This window comes from Myodes glareolus, chromosome 11, assembly GCF_982192425.1.
Source record: "Myodes glareolus chromosome 11, mMyoGla1.1, whole genome shotgun sequence".
NCBI lineage: Eukaryota > Metazoa > Chordata > Mammalia > Rodentia > Cricetidae > Myodes > Myodes glareolus.
In genome coordinates this window covers 25,668,896-25,691,811 of record NC_142036.1, presented here as the reverse complement: position 1 = coordinate 25,691,811, position 22,916 = coordinate 25,668,896, and the positions used below count along the sequence as shown (strand labels likewise).

Sequence of the window (22,916 nt, the reverse complement as noted above, 5' to 3'; positions counted from 1 at the left end):
TTGTAGGTGGTACCATTCACCTAGACTGTGAATTGGCACAGGCAAGCTGAGAACTGGTGCGCATTAGTGTACTGCTCTCTACTTCTTGGCTGTAGATGAAATACCTGGCAGCTTCAACTTGACTTCCCCATCAGAATGGACTGTACATTGAACTGTGCACTGAAATGATCTCTTCCTTCTGTACACTGTTCTCGTCAGGGTTTCTGTGAAGGTGGGAATGCCAGGATTTTGTCTTTTTAGTATCCTGGTGGACCTAGTGAAAGTCTGTGCTTTTTAATAAAAGCAGTTTCTAGGTCTCTGTTATGGGACATCAAGTCAGAGATGTCAGACGTTTTATCCCATTTGAGTCACTCTTCAGATGTCTGCAAGTTCAAGTGAAGACTCAGTGCTTTTAGCAGAGCTTTTAAGGCCTACCAATTGGCAAGCACAACTGTTACAGCTCACATAGTAGAGATCTTACCTACGCAAAAGCAAACATGAAGACACTAATGTGTGAGTCCAAAATTCATACTATCTAAATTTCTCTAGCTAGCGCTTTTCTATGGAGAGGTAAGGGGCCCAGAGTTCTTTGTCTTCTATCCCCTGACTGTCACTAACTGCCTCGGCTTTGCCTCTGTGTGGGCCCAAATACAATAACCAACACCGGGAGATAGCAGACTGAAGGAAAGGCTTTCTCCACCCAGCAAGGAATATTCTCCACTGTAAATATCACCAAAGCACTTTCTCCCCAGGGGAAAGAAGCAAAAATGCTTGACTTTTTTTTTTCCTTTCTTGAGAAAATTTATACATATTTCACCTAGGAGTATTGTTAGATGGAAACATTCTTGAACATGATATACATACTGTGAATATTTCCAAAGCAATTTCTCCCCGGGGGAAAAAAGCAAAAATGCTTGACTTCTACATACGAATGTTGCTAGATAGAAACATCCTTGAGTATGAGATTATACTTATACATACCTCACACAGAAGTGTCATTAGATAGAGACATCCTTGAACATGATATACACACTTATTCATACTTGTACATACCTCACACGGGAGTGTCATTAGATAGAAACATCCTTGAACATGATATACACACTTATTCATACTTATACATACTTCACACAGAAGTGACGTTAGTTGGAAACATTCTTGAGTATGCACATTTCAAGATCATGAATTGTTCAAAAGAAGGCAGAAAACTTGATATTACAGTGAACGAAGTTTACCTTAGGTTACTATAAAGAGCGAGTTCGAGCGCCTGGGATGGTTTATCTGATTCCTAAGTTTCTCTGGAGGAGGTTTTCCCGAAACAGTAAGTCTCATGGACAAGTCTCTGAGGGAAACTAGACAGGCAGCACACATGGCTCTTTAGAGAACCGAGTTCAGTTCCCAGCACACACAAAATCTTTGCAGGGATATTAATAGTCATATAAGGGCATCAGGTTTCTCAGCTCCATAGTTGTAGGTGATTGTACCTACAAATTCCTGCTTGGTCCCACACATAATCAGAAGTACCCACGTGACCTTGCTGTCCATGTGACAACCTGGATGAGAAATGAGGAGTGGAAGGGACAATAAATTTTCTGAGGAAAATATCTGTGAATAAAATTTCCTAAGGACTATTAAGATGCCAATCACTACTCAGTTCTTCTTATGATTTTCATTTTGTAATATTAGCTTTTGTCACTGTTTCCACAGGTCTGAGATTACTTCGAGTCCCTCCAGTCATTATAGTTGTTGGAAACCCAACGATATTGCAAGTTAAGGTGGAAGGACATTTTGACTTTGTTGATAGCTACCATTTGAAAGTGGAGGTAGCTAGCAATTATTTCCAAAAAGTAAGAGAATTTTTAAAATTACAAAACAATTTATTGCCTATAGAAAATATAGACATAGTAGCTATTAAAGACAAACTTAATCCCTCCATTAAGAGTAAGTAAGTAGCCCTAGCATGTGTGGTTCTTTATAAGATGGGGTGGAGGTTATAGAAATGTTAGAAATAGGCATTCTGGTCAGGAGTATTGCAGATCTTTAATTCCAGCACTCTAGGGGCAGAAGCATGCAGAGATCTCTGAGAGTTTGAGGCCAACCTGGTCTACACAGTGAGTTCCAGGCCAGCCAGGGCTACATAGTAAGAGAATCTTAAAAGAAAAAAAACCTTTCATATTTTTACATTTCTAAACTTTTTTTCTGATTTTATCTTTTCTGTTCTCTTTATTGTTAATCAGAAATTCTCTCTAGCACTGTTATGCCCCTCTTCATTTTCTGTTTTCCTTCTTCTTCTTCTTTTAGTTTTTTCTCTGTAGCCTGCCCCTTCTTGTTTCATATTTTACTTGAAATGTTTTGAACCTTGAGCCACATTAATTTTAGCTATCTTATTTTATATGGTTATTGATAGTATAGTACTTGGCTTAAATAAATTTGATGATATTTTTGTATCTGATTTGGTTTGGTAATGCTACCCATATGGCAGTTTATGTCCCCTCCCGAGGTGACGCTTGGGTTGTAATGCTCAGCTTTAACTACCAACTTGACACCATCTACAATCACCTGGGAGAGCTGTGCCAATGAACTCTCTAGATCAGGTTGGCCTATGAGCTCGCTAAGGTAAATTTTGTCAATTAGATTAACAGAGAAGGCAAGAATTAACACCCTGGGAATTAGAAAACAAAGAAACAGTAATGACAAACTCCAAGACAAAAGCAGTAGGGATTGGAACTGTGACTTAGGTGGTAAAATGCTTGTCTGGCTTGCATGGAGCCCAGGGTTACATCCCAGCACCAACTATCCCAGGAACATTAATGCATGCTTATGGTCCCAGCACTTGGAAGGTGGAGGCAGGAGAAAAGTCTCAACTCATGCAAGTTATCTTCACACACACACACACACACACACACACGTAATAAAAGAACTAACAAGACATGAGACTATCTCAGTCTGTGTCGGGAGTTTTAAATACCTAATTTAATGTTGTTTTGTATCTCTCTGCTTCTTGATATTTCTTCTTTCCTTTTGGCTGGCTTGCTACTTGCTTAGTAAACTCATTCACTGAAAACCAAAAATACATATATCATAGGTCATTCTCTGGTTCATTAAAATAATGTATCTGGGGTTTTTCCAGGATTCTAAACTCCATTTTCTGGTGTTTCCAGGGTTCCACCTCAATATCCCTAATTATATGGGAAGCATCAATCCAGTGCTTTCTTGTTACCATGATTCCCACCATGAAGAGCAGCTGCGGCTACCTCAGGGATATGCACTACATCCCTCCACGATTAATACCAGAAGAAGCCTGGGAAAGTGGCGTGCACAAGGACAGACATGGTTTCAACATGATCAAAACTCTGCCAGTAAGAAATCTAGCTATAGCACCCGTAGGAGAATAAGTGACACAGGATTTTCTCCTGTGTGCTTCCATGGCCATTCTGCGTTAGCATTTCTGAGGTGCTCTAGCACGCACATCATTTTCAAACTGTGGATCATTTTGAGAACATGATAGTGATGGTCCATTTCTAAACTGTGAAAACCTTCTGAAATAATTGTTTTTCTTACTAACTTCTCTCATCACCATCAGTGTCATTAATACGATGATGGCATAATATTGCGGTTTTGTGATTCACGCAGCTATTTTACCTTACAGTGACTTGTCTCAAACAAATTATCTAAATGGTCCTAGTTTTCTATGTGTTTGGGTTTGTTTGTTTTTTCATTTTTTTTGATCAAGTTACAAAATGTTCTTTCAGGTCTCCCATTTCAATATAATAATTTTTGCTTTTGTTTTGTTAGTATCTGTGAGTCTCTTAATTTTGTTTTTCTGTGTATGAGAGTGGCCAGTATACATGTGTGCAAGTGTGTGTGCAGGTATGCCTGTGCAGGTATGTTTACTCGTGTAGTGTGGAGGCCAGCAATCAACATCAGAATGTCTTCTTCAATTGATTCTCTGCCTTACTTCTAAGACAAGGTCTCCCATTGAGCCTAAAGATATCACCATTTTTCTTGAACTGGCCACAAGTTCCCAGGATAGGACTGTCTCTGACCCCAGCATTGGGGCCATGGGTTGTGCTAGAATTGGTTTTTCACTTGGGTTCTGGGATCCAAACCCAGGCCCTGACACTTGTGTAGCAGAGGCTTCCAGCCGAGGCATCTGGTCAACCATTTTTGTTGTGTTTTATTTTATTTGGGGATTCTTAGGACCTCTTTAAAACCACAAATTAGCTGATGTGCTGCTTTAGCTTTGTGACAGGGAAAATAAGAAAACTTGAAGGTGTGTTCTAACTGCATCCCTGAGCCATGTGTCTACAATGCTGGGACACACCTGCATTAATTCTACGACAGCTGTTTAAGTAGTAAAAGTCATTTTCCCCTCTTTACAGAGTCCATATTATATCATCATGGGTTAATATTTTTGAAGCTACAGAAACTTAGGGGTAGGGCTACTGAAGAGGAGAAATTGACTGTGATACTGGGGCTAAGTGTGAAATATTTGCATGAGATGATTATCTGGAAAAATAAAATGTTGATATTTTGGTGAATAATAACGTGTGGCCCTCTTTTTTTTATTTAATCACTTGCAGGTAAACTACAGACCTCCATCTAATATGGGAATTTCTATTCCACTCACAGATAATTTTTATCATGCAGACCCTAGCAAACCCATACCAAGAAATCTATTTCACAAGTCAAAGGTAAATATTTTGTCTACAAGTGGACTAAAGTAGTGTTTGTTTTATATTTACTTATATTTTTAAGTATATTACTCTTATATTTATAAGAAATCACTATGCTGATGAGAAGAAGGGTCAGCTTCATCAAGCCTGAACCTCAGTTTGTCCCCCAGGAAATTGTAGAAGGAAAGAACCGATTCCTGCTAGTTTGGTCTGGACTCCACCCACTCCATGACATATGCACATCACACACACACACGCACACACACGCACACACACAGTTACACACAATGCATGCATACTTATTTGGTAACTTGTAATTTTAGAAGAGAAACCCTTTATTTAGATGGCACATCGTCACAGTTCTGGGAATTTTATTGAGAAAGTTTTTTTTTTATCATTATTACCCTAGGACGACTGCTGAGTCCCGCTCAGCGACTGCTGCTTTGCCCTCTTTAGCTACTTTCACACCACTTTCCAGCTGTGGTGGTTTAATGTAATTGGCCCCCATAAATTCATAGGGAGGGGCACTATTAGGTGGTGCGGCCTTGTTGGAGGAGGCTAGAGGACTCACACCTTTAATCCAGGCCTTGAGACTGAGAGCACGCTTTAACCTGTGGGAAGTGAGCTCTGAGGGCTTTTTCTCAAGCTTCACTCAGTGTGGCAGGTGGTTGACTTCCTGTTGCCTGCAAGCTCCAGCACCATGTCTACCTGCACGCTGCCATGCTCCCCTTCATGATGATAATGGACTGAACCTCTGAACTGTAAGCAAGCCACCACAATTAATGTTTTCCTTTAAAGAGTTGCCGGGGGTCCTAATGAGGAGCATAAGGAGGGAAAACATGAGCAAGGAAGTCAGGATCGCGAGGGGTATGTTCACCCACAGAAACAGTGGGACAGATCTAATGGGAGATCACCAAGGCCAGTTGGAATGGGACTGATGGAGCATGTGATCGAGCTGGACTCTCTGAATGTGGCTGACGGTGGAGGCTGACTGAGAAGCCAAGGACAGTGGCACTGGGCTTTGATTCTACTGCATGGACAGACTTTGTGGGAGCCTTGTTTGTTTGGATGCTCACCTTCCTGGACCTGGGGGGAATGGGGCAGACCTTGGACTTCCCATAGGGTAGGGAATCCTGACTGCTCTTTGGCCTGGAGAATTAGGGGGAGGGTGGTGGGAGGAAAGGAAAGGAGGGAAGTGGGAGGAGGTGGAAATTTTTAATAAATAAATAATAATAAAAAAGAGTTTCCGGGGTCATGGTGTGTCCTCCCAGCAATAGAACACTAAGACAGCAGCCAAGAAGCTGATGCGGTCTCTCTCCTTGACTTCTTGGTAGATTCAAAGGTCTCAGGTAGAGATAGAGCCTTGTGTTTTCAAAGGAGATGAGGGCTTAGACCCATCTCATGTCTTTCAGCCTTGTAAACTGAATGGTGTCCAAAAGGGAAAGACAACTCTTTGTTCCGACGTTGAGCACGTTTAAATTCCTGCTATGTTATTTCTAGAAAAGAGGCTGGCTCCTTGGCATTGGCACCACCTTTCTGGAGGAGAAATGAGCATGACAGAACGCAGGGAGGCATTAGGGGTCAGAGAAAAGGCATATTATCTAGGAAGCCTCTGGTGCCTGATATGCAAAAAGACCAGCATGCACTACAGAAAATTAGCATTTCTCTTGCTGAGAACAACTAACATCTGCCAGTCACATTCAAAATTTGGGGTACCAGTCCCTCAGATCCCTTCAAGGTCCAGCTAAGGTGCTGCAGTTGGCAATGGAAAAAATAGCTAAGGGGATCTGAGGGAAAAAATGAATTAACTCACATGCGATTCTCCCTCAAATGTCTTTTTGTTCTCTCTTCCTTGTCCTCCATTCTAATTCTTCTTTCCTAACTGTCTATAATTTCTTAGCTCTAATTCTCTGTCTTAATTCCAATTCTCTCCTACATTCTTCTTCTCCTCCTTCTTCATTTTCCTATCTCTGCTAATTTCTGGAATCCTTTTGCTCCAACTTCTGTTAACTCTTCGTTCTGACCTAGCTATAAAGACCATAACATTTTCCAGGCATAGAAAGCGACCAGTCAACCTATATAAACAGACAAGTAAAATTTTATGGCCTTGGTCCATTAGCACTTTTGTCAAATGTTTCAAATTCTAAGGGCCTTTTAGATTGGAAGTTTACACCACTTTCTCTAAGCAGTGGGAACACAGAAGGACCTAAGCCTCTAAATGATCAGATCCAGGGTTTGATGCCTATCAGAGTCAACAGTGGAGGTTTGTCCTTCTCAAGGCTGGGTTTGATGGTTAATTATGTTTTCTGAGAGTAAGACACAAATCATCAGTGAATTGAGGTGAAGTGAGCATGGAGAGTTAAGAATCTTTTAATGCAAGGTTAATTTTAGGTAAATATTTTTTTTTATCTATTGTGAGGTAAAACCAGGTCATGCTTATTTTTTCTATCTATCTGAGCAGCTTTGGGCTTGTAATAATTTTATGTCCTTGGATATCTGGGAATGTCTTCAATGGGATACATTTTCCTGGATCCTAAACATTGATCAAATGCCTGCCAATAAAGATAATCACAGGAAAACCGATCTCTATGTTTACACTGAAGAAAGAAACAGAGACCTGGTAGTGGGAAGCAGGTTTCTTAATTGTGTGATTGTTTTCACACAAAGTTAGGAACTGTAATCCATAAACCTCAGTTGTATAGGGGAAATTGTGCCCAGTAAATGATCAACTAGTTCTGAACTGTGGGAGATAAATCCCAAATCTGTAACAGAAGGAGCTAAGCTACAAAGAGAAATCTACAGCAAGAAACAGTTACTTTATTCACAAGGCAATAATTCCAACATGCTTGCATCGTGGCCTAATCTTCCAGTACAGAGTCCCTGACTCTGATGGCTTGACCTTGTGAAATGAGGCTGATTAATTACTGAATGATTCCATGGCTTGCAGCATTTCAAAGGGAAAACTTGGCTTTGGCATCACACCTGACTCTTGTCAATGAGAGGCATGGAGACATAGCATGAGGACCTCCCCCTTGGGACCTCCACTGACTGAAGCCACAGAAGAGCATTCCAGGACAAGTCAGACCCAAGAAGCACTCAGTTTGGATAATAAAGTCAAGGCATACTGCACACCTTAGACTTTAGCATTGTCAACCTCTATTTTTCAAAGAACGGGACCTTAAGTGTCATAATGATGATTCTGTGGCCGGAAAAATTACATTGCTAAAAGATGCTATTTACCGCCATGTTAAAGACTAAATAAAATTTAAAATCAGATCAGGCTTTAAAAGTAAGCTTTTCAATAGCATATGCACTTGTTGGTTTATCTCCCTTAAGTATTTCCTTTTTGTCTGATGTGTTGGGGGCCACCATTCCAGCATACTAGGGACAAAGGCAGATGAATCTCTGTGAGGTGTCAAGTCGAAGCCTTGACAGGTCCAGCCTGGTCAAATGAGAGAATTTCCTTTTGTAAATGAAAGGTTAAGGGTGTTTGTGAGGTTCATTGTTCAATTTTCAGGGTGAGAATGGCATGCTACTGTAGTTCAACTCAAGGACACATGAATTTGCCCCTAAGCACACCCGGTCCTCTTGTTCCAATATTCTGGTGTGACAGATTACTCAGAAAAAAAGATTATTGTATTTGTACAAAATCTATATAGATATTTGATTTTTTTTCAGATTTGTAGAAGTTCTTGACAATAAGCCAAAGAGAAATACAGATTAGGTTCTGGGCTGAGGGTCTTCCCCTTCAATGGGCCCCTTAATCTTCTGTTTCTGCATCATTCTTCAACATGACTGCCCCCAGCTCACTTTGTCTTAGCCATGTTGGCCTCCTTTCTGTTTCTCAGATATATTTCATCTCAGGCCATTGCAATTGCAGAAAAGCCTTTCATCCTCTGTCCGACGTCACCTCACTGTCACCTGTGTCAGACGTCACCTCACTGTCACCTGTGTCAGACGTCACCTCACTGTCACCTGTGTCAGACGTCACCTCACTGTCACCTCTGTGACGTCACCTCACTGTCACCTGTGTCAGGCTTTTGCTTTAGTGCTCTGCTCAAAGTGAGGCCTTCTCTGACCAATCCATGCAGAATGCTAACCCCAGCTCTGCCATCGCTGCTTCTCTATTTTCTCCTGTTTTCTCCATATAGTGGATTACTATTCTAGACATTTTACTCCTTTGTTCTATTTTTGTGTCTTTCTGACACCACAAGAAAGTAAGCCCATAAAACAAGACTTATTTCCCTTTGATTTACTTTATTTTCCTGTTATTGATGGTCAAGGCAAAGTCTTGGGCATGCCAGCCAAGGTTTTTGATTGTTTTTGACCTATTTTTACTATATCCCCAGTATATATGAATATCAGACAAAGAAGTGTTCAGAAATTGTTGAGTAAATATATCATGATGGCACACACACACACACACACACACACACACACACACACACACACACACGTTATCTCCGCAACTCAAGAGGCTAAGTCAGGAATGTCAGGAGTTTGACGTCAGCCTGAGTGATATTGCCAGTCTGAGGCCTCTTTTAGTTACAGAGATAGACACTGTTTGAAAAAAAAACAAGAGTTGAACAAACTAATAATATACATTGTATGCATGTTTGTATATACACAGAATATTCAGAGGCTAACACACCTCTTTACAGAATCTTGGATTTAAGGGCAAGAAATTCTGCTCCAACAGTGAATCACTAAGACACTGAGTTTTCCAATTCCATTTTCCCCCAAAGATCAAACCTGTTTTGTTACTATAACCATTGCGTGTATATTCTTACTTTCCTGGAGATCCCCTCCCCAAGATTGCCCTTTGTGCTAAGTTGGAAATATGTATAATTTATACCAAATAATTAAGAGTGACATCTGACTCTTGGTTTATTTTATTTTGTGTTGTTGAGCAAGGTCTTGCTTTATAGTCCTGGCTGGCTCAAACTTGCAATGTAGCGCAGGCTGACTTGGTACTTCTGATCAAAGTGCCAACTTGCAGTGCTGAGCGTGCTGACATGTGTCAGCACAGCCACCCATGAAGAAGGTTTGTCATACAAGGTCTGGGGATGTGGCAGTTGTCCACATCAGCACGTCAGTGTTATCAGACACCTATCAGCATTTTTAAAGTGACTGCCTGTACATGCATGATACCTGGTGTCCTCATGGGCTTTCAGTCTAGTCGGAGGAGCTTGCTATGAAATGAAAAGTCACAAAAAGGAAGTTGTGTCTTTTGTGCAGTGTTTCTGAACAGGATGTCCATGAGAAAACTGAAAGAATTGTTGGTAGGTTACAATGCAGTAATATTGTTGCATTACTCCTTTCATAATCCTTCCTGGGCAAGCGCTGTGTACAGATCTACACCCTCACAGCCTCTTATTGTATCATTAGTGAATTTTCTTCTTTTCTTGAAATTTTATTATTCAAATTATAAATATTTCCTAAGCACTTAATTTGGAAAAATGATGAAAACAGGTCACCCTCTGTTACTTCTGTCTACAGGAAACTGGCAAATACAAACAGTGTGCTAACGCTACCAATCGGGAAATGTGCAACTGCTCAGAGAAAGATAAGCTTTCTGATTTTCTTGATGTCTCAGATTGCAAAGAAAAGGTAACATAATTTGTAATTACCTTATGATGGCGTGGTTTCCTATTCCCATGATTGGAAAGGTGTCTTTTAGTTAGACATGAAAACTCAGACGTGGGGGTTAGAGGCATAGCTGAGTGGGTAAGAGTACTTGGTACTTTAGCTGAGGACCCATGTTCAATTTCCAGAACCCAAGGCAGCTCACAACCTTCTATAACTCCAGTTCTTGAAGATCTGATGCCCTCTTCTGGCTTCCACAGGCACTGTATGGATACAACTTAGAGACAAACATGCAGGCAAAAGCCTCTATACATTAAATCAAATCTTTAAAATAATAATTAAATATCACATGTGGAAATAATGCCTTTTATGACTTAGAACTAAATATGACATAGCTGAAAGGAATGGACTTTTGTACCTGCAGCAATTAAGTAGACTTAACCCTGAGTAAAACAAATACCTGCCCTGACTTCTCCATTGCTTGCAGTGCTTGTAATAATACACATGTAGTCTATGTTACAACAATATATAACTAATGAAGCACAATACCATATAATGGTGAAATCTGGTTCATTACAAAGTTTTGCAGCTAGTATGTCCATGTTCTTAGGCATAAAGTTTAAAGTCTTTGTAATCCAGAGTTCAGTCCAGCAGTAGTCACAAATAAAGACAATAGAAGAAATTTGTGGTGCTAACTCAAGAGAACAGAGTGCTTCCTTCCTACGCATGGAAACAACAGTTAAGATCCCCAGCATCTATAGAAAACTGAATACATTTGTTGACGCACCTGTGATGCTAGCACTTGAAAGACAGAAGTAGGTGATCTCCAGGCTAGACACTGCTAGCTAGATGAGCCAAAGTGGTAAGCCCTGGGGTCAGAAAGAGACCCCACCTCAGCACACAAAGTAGGAAGTGATCAAGAAGACACACAAAGGACATATGCTCCTTTGAATGTTCATTCATTTCATACCCTTGAATGAACACAAAATGCACACCTACATGAACAAACACCACACGTGAGCAAATATGCGAAAAAGGCAGTATAATTGGTTAGTTAAGAAAATAAGTTCCGGGGCCCGAGAGATGGTTCAGTAGATAAAAGCTCTCACTATAAAAGCAAACGGACATGAGTTTTAATACCCACCTTCATGTAATTGCTGGGCATGGCCACGTCTCTGCAATCCCAGTGTTCAGGCATTAGAGATATGTGGATCCAGTGAGCTCACTGGTTATTTTTTTAATTTATTTTACACACTGACTACAGTTCCCTACACCCCCTGCTATCAAAGTCTTTCCCATCCACTCCTCTTTCATTCAGGAAGGGCAGACCTTCCATGAAAGTCAACAAAGCATGGTACATCAAGTTGAGGTAGGAACAAGCTTCTCCTCCTGTATCAACCCTGGGCAAGGTAATCCAAGATGGGGAACAGGTTCCCAAATGCTAGCTAAATGTCAGGGACAAGTCCTGGTCTCACTGCTAGGAGCCTTACAAACAGACCAAGCTACACAGCTATCACACAGAGGTAGAGGGTCTAGGTTGGTCCTATGCAGGATCCCGAACTGTTGGTCCAGAGTTCATGAGCTCCCAGGATCTCGGGTCACCTGTCTATATGCATTCCTGTCATGACCTTGACCCCCCCTGTATTCTACAGTCCCTTCTCCCGTTCTTCAGTAGGACTCCTGGAGCTCATTCAAGTGCTTGGCTGTGGATCTGTTGATGGAGACTGCTTGTTTGTTTCCCGGCTGCCCTGACCGGAAATAATCACACAGAAACTATATTAATTGCAATACTGTTTGACCAATAGCTTAAACATATTTCTAACTAGCTCTTACATCTAAAATCAACTCATTTCTGTTATTTTATATTTTACCATGAGGGTCATGGTTTACCAGTACCAATGCACAGGTGTCTTTCTCCTCTGGTGGCTGGCTACATGGCCTCTCTGACTCCGCCTACTCTCTCCTCCTCTAACTGCTTGGAATTCCCACCTTGCCCTAGTCTGCACTGCAATAGACCCAAAACATAGTCTTTATTAACTAATGGTACTCGCAGCATACAGAGAGGAATCCCACATCACCTCCTTTTTACTGTCTAAAGAAAAGGAAGGTTTTAATTTTAACATATCAAGATTACATATAACAAAACAGTTATCATCAAGAAAGAATTATAGTTACAATATTTATATCTACTTTATCTTTTATCATAACTAAGGAATATTATAACTATAACTATCTATTCTTCTACTTCGTCAAAGACCCCAGAAGGGCATAATATTACCTAAGTTAACAGGAATTACATTGTAAACAACTTCCTAAACTCTAGAATTGACAGAGACATCTTGCTGCCTGGACAGTCACCCAAAGTTCTTCTGTAACATTGGGGTACCCAGCTTCAGTCTACAGGCCTATAGTAGTATCTGGCAGACTTTTCCATGAAGCAAGAATTTTAAAGACAGTTCAACCTATATTGGAAGTTTGTCAGTCACTTTCCTCTGTGTCTTGCAGATTGTCTGGCAGACTCTTTTATGAAGCAGGAACCCCAAAGGACCATCTCACCTTTAGGCAGGATCAGCATTTATTTTTGTGTGGGTCCTGCATGTCTAGTTTATATAGCAGAACATCAAGCAGTCCAGGCAAGAGCAGTCTCTTGCCCAAATGGCTAGCGAACTCCATAAGGCTTCTCTTTAATGCCCATCTTCCTCTTGAAATAATTGGTGCTTCCAGGAGCAGATGTGTTTCCTTGTCATGAAAAGTCCTAAGTTTTTCAAACATTTAAATGCCATATTGTATTAAGTCTTTGAAAGGATTGAAGAATATCTATCTAATTGAAATATATCTCTATATATCTAGAAAGGCTAACTAACATGACTACAAGCTTGACTATAATAGATGACTATCTATTAACCTATATTTCTTAATTATACATTACATTTTTAAATGAGCTGCACAAACACAATACCTTAATCAAGAGCAGAAATATACATATAATAAATTTGACCTTAAATCTGTATCAATAGATCAAGATCCATACCAATACAAAGTATCTCTACAGCACATCCCACTTTAAATGTAAACAAACATTTATAAACAACACTTGGGAATTTGGGCACAATTCTCTCCAAATTGCTTCCTGCTTTTTGTTGGGCGAAGTAATTTTAGGTGTTCACGGAGACCTTTTAAGGGGTCTTGTTCCATTGAACCATATTAGTCTAGAAGGAATCCACAGGATCTCATCTGTGGAAACAAAAGCAGAACCTCTTTTCCAAAGCAACATATCCTTAGACCCAAATTTTGAAGTCAATATACTTTAAAAATACATGTTGGGTTAGCTTAGCAGCCCCCAGAATCACGCAAGATGGCAGCCACCACAGGCTCGAGAGTAAAAGTCCCTTGAAATTTCTGACTGTTGGAAGAGCTGGAAGAAGGCCAGAAAGGAGTAGGCGACAGCACAGTTACGACGAAGAGATGACACTTACAAGATGGACAGGGATGCTAATTGGGCCTCCAAGAACAATTTATGAAAACTGACTATATAGCCTTAAAATAGAATGTGGACCTAAATACCCAGAAGCACCCCCATCTGTAAGATTTGTAACAAAAGCCAATAGGAGCGGCGTGAGCAGTTCAAATGGCGTGGTAGACCCAAGGGCCACAGCAGTGCTGGCAAAGTGGCAGAATTCCCACAGCATCAAAGTCATCCTGCGGGAGCTTCGGCGCTTGACGGTGTCAAAGGAGAACATGAAGCTGCCACAGCCGCCAGAGGGCAGTGTTACAGCAATTAGTCACCAAGGCCCAGCCCCGCCCCCCAATACAACCTAAGTCTTCATTTTCCACAGTAGTGAATTTTCTAGATTCATCTTGTAGACCTCAAAGTCCTGGAGAGGAAGCTCCACTGAGACTTCATCCTGAGACACTGTTCTGATACACATTTGAAATACCTGAGTTGTGCTAAGATCTTCTGTCGAGTGTAACCACTGGCTGTCTAGTTGAACTTCTGGGATCAAGAAGGTGTGTTGAAATCAGTTTCCTTAAGGAGCGGTGGGCACAGCTAATGCAACTGTGAACAGACACGTCACACTATCACCTGCTGCTGACACAAGGCCTGGGTCTGCCTTTGCCCGCCCCGCCCTCCTGCCACAGCTGTGTGGTGGCCTTTAGACTAGATGGGAAGGCTTCAGGTAGCAGCCGTGGGACTACTGTTGGGCTTGGGGTGCTTTGGCTGTACCCCTGCTTTCTTAAGTCTTAATTGATGCCCCGTCCAAGCCATTGTCTCCCCCGTTCCTCCACTCCCACCCTTGGCCAAAACTTAGATTGTAACCCTCCCCTCGCTCTGAAATTGGCCGTGGGTGAGGAATTCAGGGCTGCCCATCTCCCCACCTTTATCAAGGGGTGCTGCTTTCCCCCTCCTCTTCAACTCCCTTGTTGCCCATCACCGCCCAACACTTGCTGTGGCCAGAAGCCATCAGATGATGCTGGAAGACCCTGGCCTCCCTCACTTAGCTCTGGACCACACATTCACTTGCCACCAGCCTGGGAAGAGGGTGCTGGGTCCTCAGCCCTGCTGCCACCATCAGCCGATGCACTTTGAGCTCAGGTCTCAAGGTGAACAGAGCAGTCACAAGGCAACAAACCTGCCAGCGCTCAGGGTCCTTGGGGGTTCCGCCTAGAGAAAGGCCATGCGGAGAGTCCTAAGCGCACGGGGTTCTGTGTCAGTTCCTTTTCTCGTAATTGTTTTGCTTTTACAAACTGAAGAGGTTTGGACAGGGCTCCCTGGCCACCCATCAGGTCTGATGTGGAGCCTGACAGCTGGAACAGAGGCCCTGACCCTGTGGACTCAGGTTTCAGTGTTGCTGCTCCTCAGACCCTCGGCAGGGACCTGGAGGAGCTCCGTGTCACGAGTTTTCAGTGGGCCTGGCCTCCTGGCTCATTGCCATGTTCCCCACTCTGTTCAGGACCACTAAATGTTGAAATATGGATGCATACCGAAATAAAGGCAATTTGTTGTGTTGCAAGGGTTCTTTGTGGTTTTGGGTATTTTTGTGTGTGGGGGTGAGCATATATGTGAACCCACCTGTTGAAGCAGCAGCTATCAGGTCTGAAGTGTGGTTCATGTGGCCATTGATCTTTCTGGGGCAAACTATAGCTGTCCGGGTTAGACATCCTGTAAGTCAAGTTTAACAGTGTTCTATAAGCAGTGTGCTGTCGGTCATTGCCTGATTTTACTATAATAAACAAGTGTGCATTGATACAGAAAAAAAAAATCAAAGAAAACACAATAATATATATATAATCTGGACTCTATATAATATTCCATCTTTATGTGGCTTATTTTTCTTATTCTATTACTTTTCCTATAAATTTAATATTTATTTAATTATCTTCTTTAATCTATGACTTCTGTACTCTGTCTCTTTAAGTCTTTTATTATTAAAAACTATTTACTTTTATAACTGTATATACTCTTTTTCTTCTCTCTCCCAAGTCTATGTATATTTTGTGTCTCGTTTAGGGGTCTTTTATGTCTGAATCTGTCCTATTTTCTATCTGTAATTCTTTTCTGATGAGGAGACCTTCTTAAAATGTGAAGCGTGGATAAGGAAAATATGGTACATTTACACAATGGAGTACTACACAGCAGAAAAAAATAACTACATCTTGAATTTTACCAGCAAAATTTCATGAAGTCATTGGGTTTTTTGTTGTTGTTGTTTTGTTTTGAAGCTGAGTAGTACTCCATTGTGTAAATGTGCCACATTTATAAAAAAGAATAGGACTCTGTGTATGTTTCATTTGGCAGTTCTGTGGTAGGTTCCCCCCAAAAGCCAAAAGAGTAAAAAAACCAACAACAAACATTCTGAAGAAAAAAAGTCCTATTTATAGTATCTGAAGATAGAGAGGGTTGGACAGAGGGAAGAAGCAAGGAAAGAATCCTAAAAATGGGGTAAAAGACCTCTTAATTTAAAAAATTTTAAGACAGCAAAGAAAGAAACTGAAGAAGGCACTAGAGGATGGAAGAGCCTCCCATGCTCATGAAACGATGCAATTAATGCTGTGAAATGACTGTCTCACCCAAAGCAACCTACACATTCAATGCAATCCCCATCAGAATTCGAGTGCCATTCTTTACAGAAGCAGCAAAGCAATCCCCAAATCCACAGGGAAGGTCAAACACTCTTGAATAGACAAAGGCATCTTAAGCAAACAGAGTAGTGATGGAAAGATTACAATGCCTGATCTCAATTTATACTAAAGTCAGAACTGAGGAGATGACTCATGGAATGGGTACCTGTTGCATTTTTCACAGGTCAGACATTCTAGTTCAGTCTCTGGGATCCATATGGTAGAAGGAAAGAATTTACTTCTCCAAGTGGTCCTCTGACCTTCATGTGCACTCTGTGACACAGGAGCGTTTGGACACATATACATACACGCATACACACAAAATTAATAATAAGAATAAAATACTAATAAGTTAGTTTAACTTAATGTTTTTAGGGCTGCCATGTGGCCCAGCTGTACCACTCATGGATAAACACCCAAAGAACCCAGTCACTATACAACCAGAGATGCATGCACATACATGCTTGTTACGGCAGTACTCGCAATAACTAAGAAGGGAATCCATTCTAAATGTCATTGACACATGGATAAACAATATGCTGTACAAGTGCATTTTTCAGCCACAAAGAAGCATTAAATCATGACATTTGCAGGAAGATGGATAGCACTAGAGACCACTATGTTAAGTGAGATAAGTCATGATCAGAAGAGAAGTGCTAGGTTTTCTCCATACAAACACCACACCAGAGGAAAAAGAGATCTTAAATGAGTTCATAGATAAGAGAATTTAAGTGACATAAAAACAGAAGGGAGATCTATCTGGGGAAAAGTGGACTGGCAAGAGGAATGCAAAAAACAAAACAAATCAAGAATATATATCACTTTGTATACTAACCCTAAACATTGTTTCTAAATCTTTTGAATCTCATTACCATGTTTGCTGCTGTGGAATTTGTATGAATTTTGTTTGTAGACTGTTTTCATGTCTGAAAGTCGGAGACCGTAAAAAGCACTCCACTTGGAATAGCCAAGGTTCTGTGAAAATGTCATTCATTTCTTGACCAGGAATGATAGTATTGAACTTTCCACACTTACATGCATTTGTGGAATTTGCATTTTAGGTTCGCCGTTTCAAGTTTCCAGTCACACAATTACCAGTTGTTTTGGAAATTCGAGATGAAGAAAACAGATTTCTCGCGGGACCTCCATATTTGGTTACCATGACCGAACTGAATAATAGGAAAAACTGGCAACTAAGTATGTGTTCTGTCTTCTGTCTACACCTTACAAGCCATTCTATTATTGCTGGGTTGTTTTTTTCTTATGAGTGGATTGCAAAGCTCTTTCACATAAAAAATAACCTGGAATATTTCAGAAAAGGATTTGAATCATTGGCTTGTTCACATTTACCTCTGTCGTGTCCTTTTATGTTCTTAACACTTCCAGTAACCTGGATTCAATGGTATATGGCCAGTATTTTTTAGATTTGAACTGCAGGACTGGAGAGATTGCTCAGTGGTTACAAGAGTATACTGCTCTCACAGAGGACCCATGTCAACTAGTTCAGATAACTGTAACTCGAGCTTCAGGGGGCCCTATGATGGTGTGTCTACGGGGGCTATATACACCCACATACAAACGTAATTATAAATAAATCTTTAACACATGCTATAGCATGGAAACACAACTGAGAGTCTTGTTGTAGATGACTAGCAAAAATTAAGTTTGTGCTGTGTACCAGTTGAGTATCTTTACTATGTACTATGAGAACAGCTAACTAAATGTTCTAGGTGTTGCCAGGTATTCTAAAGATAAGTATCTAATTATCTAAGGTAGTTTTGTGAAGATTTATTTAGTTGAATGTGGTAGTGTACAGTGGTAATTCCAGTACCTGGTAGGAAGAGGCAGGAGTTTAATATCAGTTTTACTTCTATAGTGAGATGGGACAAGCCTGGGCTATGTGACATTGTCCCAAAAAGAAGGAAGAACGAAAAGAGAGTGAGGATTTTATGGTAAAAGAGACCCAAAGAGACAAATATATTTTACAATACAAAAGGAAATTTTCTTAAATTCAGTTTTACCTCAAAGATACAACTTTCACTTGCTTATTTTGTGTTTATTTATGTGTAAATATTTTCAGGTACTAGATAGATAGATAAATGGATAGATGATAGAAGGATAGATAGATTGATAGATGGATAGATAGATAGATAGATAGATAGACAGACAGATATAATAGGTAGGGCTGGGACTGGAACTCAGTTGTTCAATCCCCAGGGTTGCCCCACAATAAGAAAGGAAGATGGCAGATAGACCTATTGGTGAAGACAATTGAAACTTTGATTAGTCGTCAATCTATCACTATGTTTGCAGACAACTGGTAGTCAGTGAGTCTAACTCTCACAAGTTTACTTTTTTATTCCTTTTCTATTTAATGTTTTTATTTTTTCCCAGTCTGATCACAGATTCCTCTCATACCCTCTTCTCTTCCCAGTCCCTCCCGAAAACCTCCCCTCTTGCTCCCACCACCCATCCTCTCTCCTTTCTTATTCAGAAAGGTTACCCTACCAAAATGAATGCCTTCTTAAAGTGAAAGATCCAGGAAAGAAAGTAAAGCTCCCATTTTCCATGATTAATATTCACAGTTTCTGTGGTATCCTGGTGGTTCTTACCAGGTTTGGAGAATTGACTTTGAAATATGGAAGCATTTAATAAGCTGACTCTAAACCCTTAAGTTATCTTGGTGAGAGTATTCCCAATAGAAGTAGCTTAGGAGACAACCAGGGCTTGAGTTACTTTCTTTAGTTCCTCTCACCATTGCGCCACTAAGTTTTAACACCTTTATCAACTCACTTGTTTAGAAAAATTGACAAGATATGTGGGAAGAGCTGCTTCTGTCTACTGCAGAACCCATAAGGGACCCTATTATGCAACTCTACTGCTGTTTTGGGAAAGTCATTTGCCTTCCACTATGAAAACTGTAAACCATGATGTGCCAGGATTGGTTTCTCATGAGTCAGAGTTTAGAAAGAACTCAAACTGCAGCAAGGTGGTCAGACACTCTCTCCTTGAGGAGGACATTGGGGCAATGTGAGGCAGTTAGTTAGTCTAACCCCCCCCTGAAGAGAATTGGGGATGTAGTTTGGTTTTAGACGGTTTCTCTAGTGTGAAGAAGGCACTGGGGTTCAATATCCAGTACCAGAATTTTTAAATTACTTTTTTAAGGATATGAGTGTTTTGCCTACGTGTTTGTGTGTCACTTGCATACCTCAGAGGCGAGAGGAGGCAATCAGATCCTAGAACTGGAGTTACAGATGATTGTTAGTTGCCATATGGGAGCTAGTAATCAAGCCCAGGTGTTCTACAAGAGCAGGCAATGCTTGTAATCACTCAACCCACTCTTCAGTCCACAAGTATATGATATTTTTTAAAAATAAAAATAGGCAATTCTCCCTTGATCCCATAGCCATGCTAGGGTGTGTCGTATTTGCTGTAGCTCTCTAAGGGGTCCATACCCATGCTCTGGGGTATATATTTGCCTTCTTCTGAGTGTCTCTTTTTCCATCTTTGCCCTTCTGCTTAAGCCTATATTAAAGGGTCTTTTGTAAAATCCAACTCTAAAGGTATTTACAAATCAAACATAGCTAAGAGTCTTAGTTACCTTAGTAACATCACACAATAGAATCTTCCGTTGTATCCTACTGTATATAACAACTTTTAGGCAAAATATGAAAATGTAAGTTTGCTAAATGTATTTTGTATATTTCAGAACACAACATTCCACAAAACGTTAAAAAAATGAAGGATTACTTAGAGCCCATGCTTAAGACTCCAGTATATAATCCTTTAGGGCTCAACCTAACTATAATGGTGAGTTGACATCATTTTCCTATTTACCATGCAGGGCTTAGAATAAAGCATGTGTGTCAAAGTTTACAGGTTGGTGAGTGATGGGAAGAGCAGTTTAAAAAAAAGAGCAGTTTTAAGTATATAGAAAATGTTTCCTTTGTCTTTATTCCTTGGTTGTCTTATTTCTAGAGGAATCTGAATGTTGAACAGGACGTTAATTTGCTATTTTCTCAGAGATAGGCCAGATCAATTGACTAAAGGGAAGCAGAAAAGTCATTTCCAAAAGTTAGGGTCATAGGGATACATAAAGCCCAGGTCAGTGTGAAAAACAGCAAGAGTGCAGAGGTAATGTTAAAATCACAAATATGAAGGCTAATTCAAAGTGTTCATGAAAGCCAAGATGTTTTATGCTTTAGTTTCATTCTGAAAATGATAATATATCATTGAGTTCCTGTTTTAATCCCTCTTCATTTTATATGTGATGCTCATGTCAAAAGCCATGGCACTCCTTGTGAATGACCTCTCTGAAAGTGGCACCCACAGATATTTTTAGTGATTCTGAGCTTCTGTGTTTGTTCCACAGGGCTCTGAGCTGTTTCACTTCAAGCTGTCTGTGGTTCCCGGGGTCACCTTTTGTGAGTTAGTAGAAGAATTTCAGGTATAGTAAATGCATGAAGTATGAAATGAGATAATACCTGGGGAATGACACAGCTCTTGTCAGTCCAAGTTATGGATAAAGATAAAAACATGAACAGAATTTGTGTGCCGGATAGGGCTTGGGCAGGCTGTGTCCAAAATGAGAGTGTGTGGAGAGGATGTTGAATATCCACGGGATTCTTGGTGGAATTTTCTTCTCTGGTTAATTGTGGGGATCATACAGTGTCCAGTGTTTTCAATTACTACACGCAGAAAATATAACCATTTAACTTTTCCTTTTCAGATTTATGTTGACGAAGTTCCATTGCCTTTTCCCGGACATACACTCATTGCTGTTGCAACGTCCGTAGTGATAGGGGGATTCATTTTTGTAGCATTTATATTCCAACTGCGTAACATCCACCCACTGAGAGCATTCCGGAGATATGTCAGAGAAAATCCTGCACACCAATCAAATATAAGTGTCAGCGCCTAAGTGAGACCGTGAACAAATGATAATCATCAATGTCTTTATTTCCTAGTTATTGAACATGTCCACAAAATACATTTATATTTTTAAAATACATGTTAGATGCAGTGTTATAAAATTATTACACTATTATAATTCTAATTACTCCTACTCAACAGTTCTACATTCCATTTTCTAATTTTTATTACATAAAAATTATTTTAGCACTTACATGAGTTTTGTCTTTGTTCCTTTTTTAAGATTTTTTTGAAAAATATTATATGATCACCAATTCCCTGTGGAATGGGTCTTCTGTATTATTTAGTCTTATGATCTAGAGTACATTTTGTAGGGCCAGGTTCTAGATAGAATAATAGTACCATAAGGGCACCATTATACTATGGGGTCAGGCATGGGGAGGCTAACCAGTGTTTGCAGAGCCTTGTAGGAAATAAGAAAAAGAAGTCATTTAGATTTTTTAAAAATGTCAAACCAGTTAGTGATACTAAAAAGAGGGGAAGGTGATTCCATCATAGAGTACTCAAAGAATACAGCAATAGAGCCAGGTATTGGTTTCAAACATGCAGCATACAGAACTCCAAAGGATTTGTCACTTCGAGCTTTTGGTGAACCTGTTCCCAGGATCCAGAAAGTGATGGCGACACCCAGGTATCAGACCTGGCACACATGGAGGAGATTTGTGAGGGAGGACAGTGCTGTGGGTTCATTTGTCCATGGAGGAGGAACAGAGAAGACTACTCAGAAATGGCCAGCCTCTTGGGGACTGTAAGCTTAAGATCAGGGGCATTTCCGTGCTTTCTAATCACCCCTTACTACAGAAAGTAAGACTATCATGAGTGAGAAAAGATCTCAGAGCCCCAGGAGTCATGGACACTTACTAAGCAGAAAAGCTTAAGGGAATCTTGTGGCTGGAGTGATGGCTCAGTGGCTTGGAGCACCCGTTGCTCTTGCAGAGGGCATAGGTTGATTTTCAGCGCCCATATAGTAGCTGGCAACCATCTGATTCTTCTCTATTGTACACATATCTCACCAGCTGTCTCAGCTATGTTTTCTCATCACTGTGACCAGACACTTGACATGAAGAATTAAAAGGTAGAAAAACTTCCTAGCATTCACAGTTTCCTAGAGTAGTCTAGCATCTTATGGAAAATATGTAGTGACATTAACCTCTATCTCTGTTGGCTAGAGAATAAAGCAGCTGTTCATATCAGCAGGTGTGTAACAAAAAGTTAACCAGAAGTGTGGTCTATCTATAACCTGTGTCTACCATCTATACCCTGTGTCTAAGCATTTCTACTGCTCCACAAACAATAAAAGCAGATGGAGACCAAGTTATCAAATAAAGGCCTTGAGTGACCTTTTAAACATATTCCAAATCGTCATTAAATAGTTGAATGACCATGTTGACCTCAACTATTTAATGTTCTTTCCTTACTTTTGCTAACTTGCTCATTTGCCTTGGACAGTCACGTAGAACCATCCTACTTCTCGATATATACTTTGTTTTTAGATATTCCCTGAATATTTCATAATAATTTAATTTAATTTTTCTTACCTGTAATAAGGTATGGTGACATAATCCCTGTAATCCCAGCACTCAAAACAGTGGAGCAGAAAGACTGTGGATTCAGTGACAGCCT

At 40.4% G+C, this 22,916-nt stretch overlaps 1 protein-coding gene and 1 pseudogene across 3 annotated transcripts in view; both read left to right on the top strand.

Annotated features, from left to right (window-relative positions):
* Positions 1-21,486, top strand: part of Catsperb (catsper channel auxiliary subunit beta) — a 199,454-nt gene extending 177,968 nt beyond the window's left edge. For all 3 annotated transcript variants that reach the window (XM_087911568.1, XM_087911569.1, XM_087911570.1), the window contains 8 exons: positions 1,687-1,826; positions 3,141-3,338; positions 4,563-4,673; positions 10,155-10,265; positions 17,423-17,558; positions 20,071-20,171; positions 20,734-20,808; positions 21,091-21,486. In XM_087911568.1, coding sequence (XP_087767694.1) covers positions 1,687-1,826; positions 3,141-3,338; positions 4,563-4,673; positions 10,155-10,265; positions 17,423-17,558; positions 20,071-20,171; positions 20,734-20,808; positions 21,091-21,282 — 1,064 coding nt within the window. In that variant the 3' untranslated portion in view covers positions 21,283-21,486. The remainder of the gene's footprint in view (positions 1-1,686; positions 1,827-3,140; positions 3,339-4,562; positions 4,674-10,154; positions 10,266-17,422; positions 17,559-20,070; positions 20,172-20,733; positions 20,809-21,090) is intronic.
* On the top strand, positions 13,441-14,023 carry LOC148120466 (ubiquitin-conjugating enzyme E2 variant 1 pseudogene; annotated as a pseudogene).
* Positions 21,487-22,916: the final 1,430 nt, after the last annotated feature.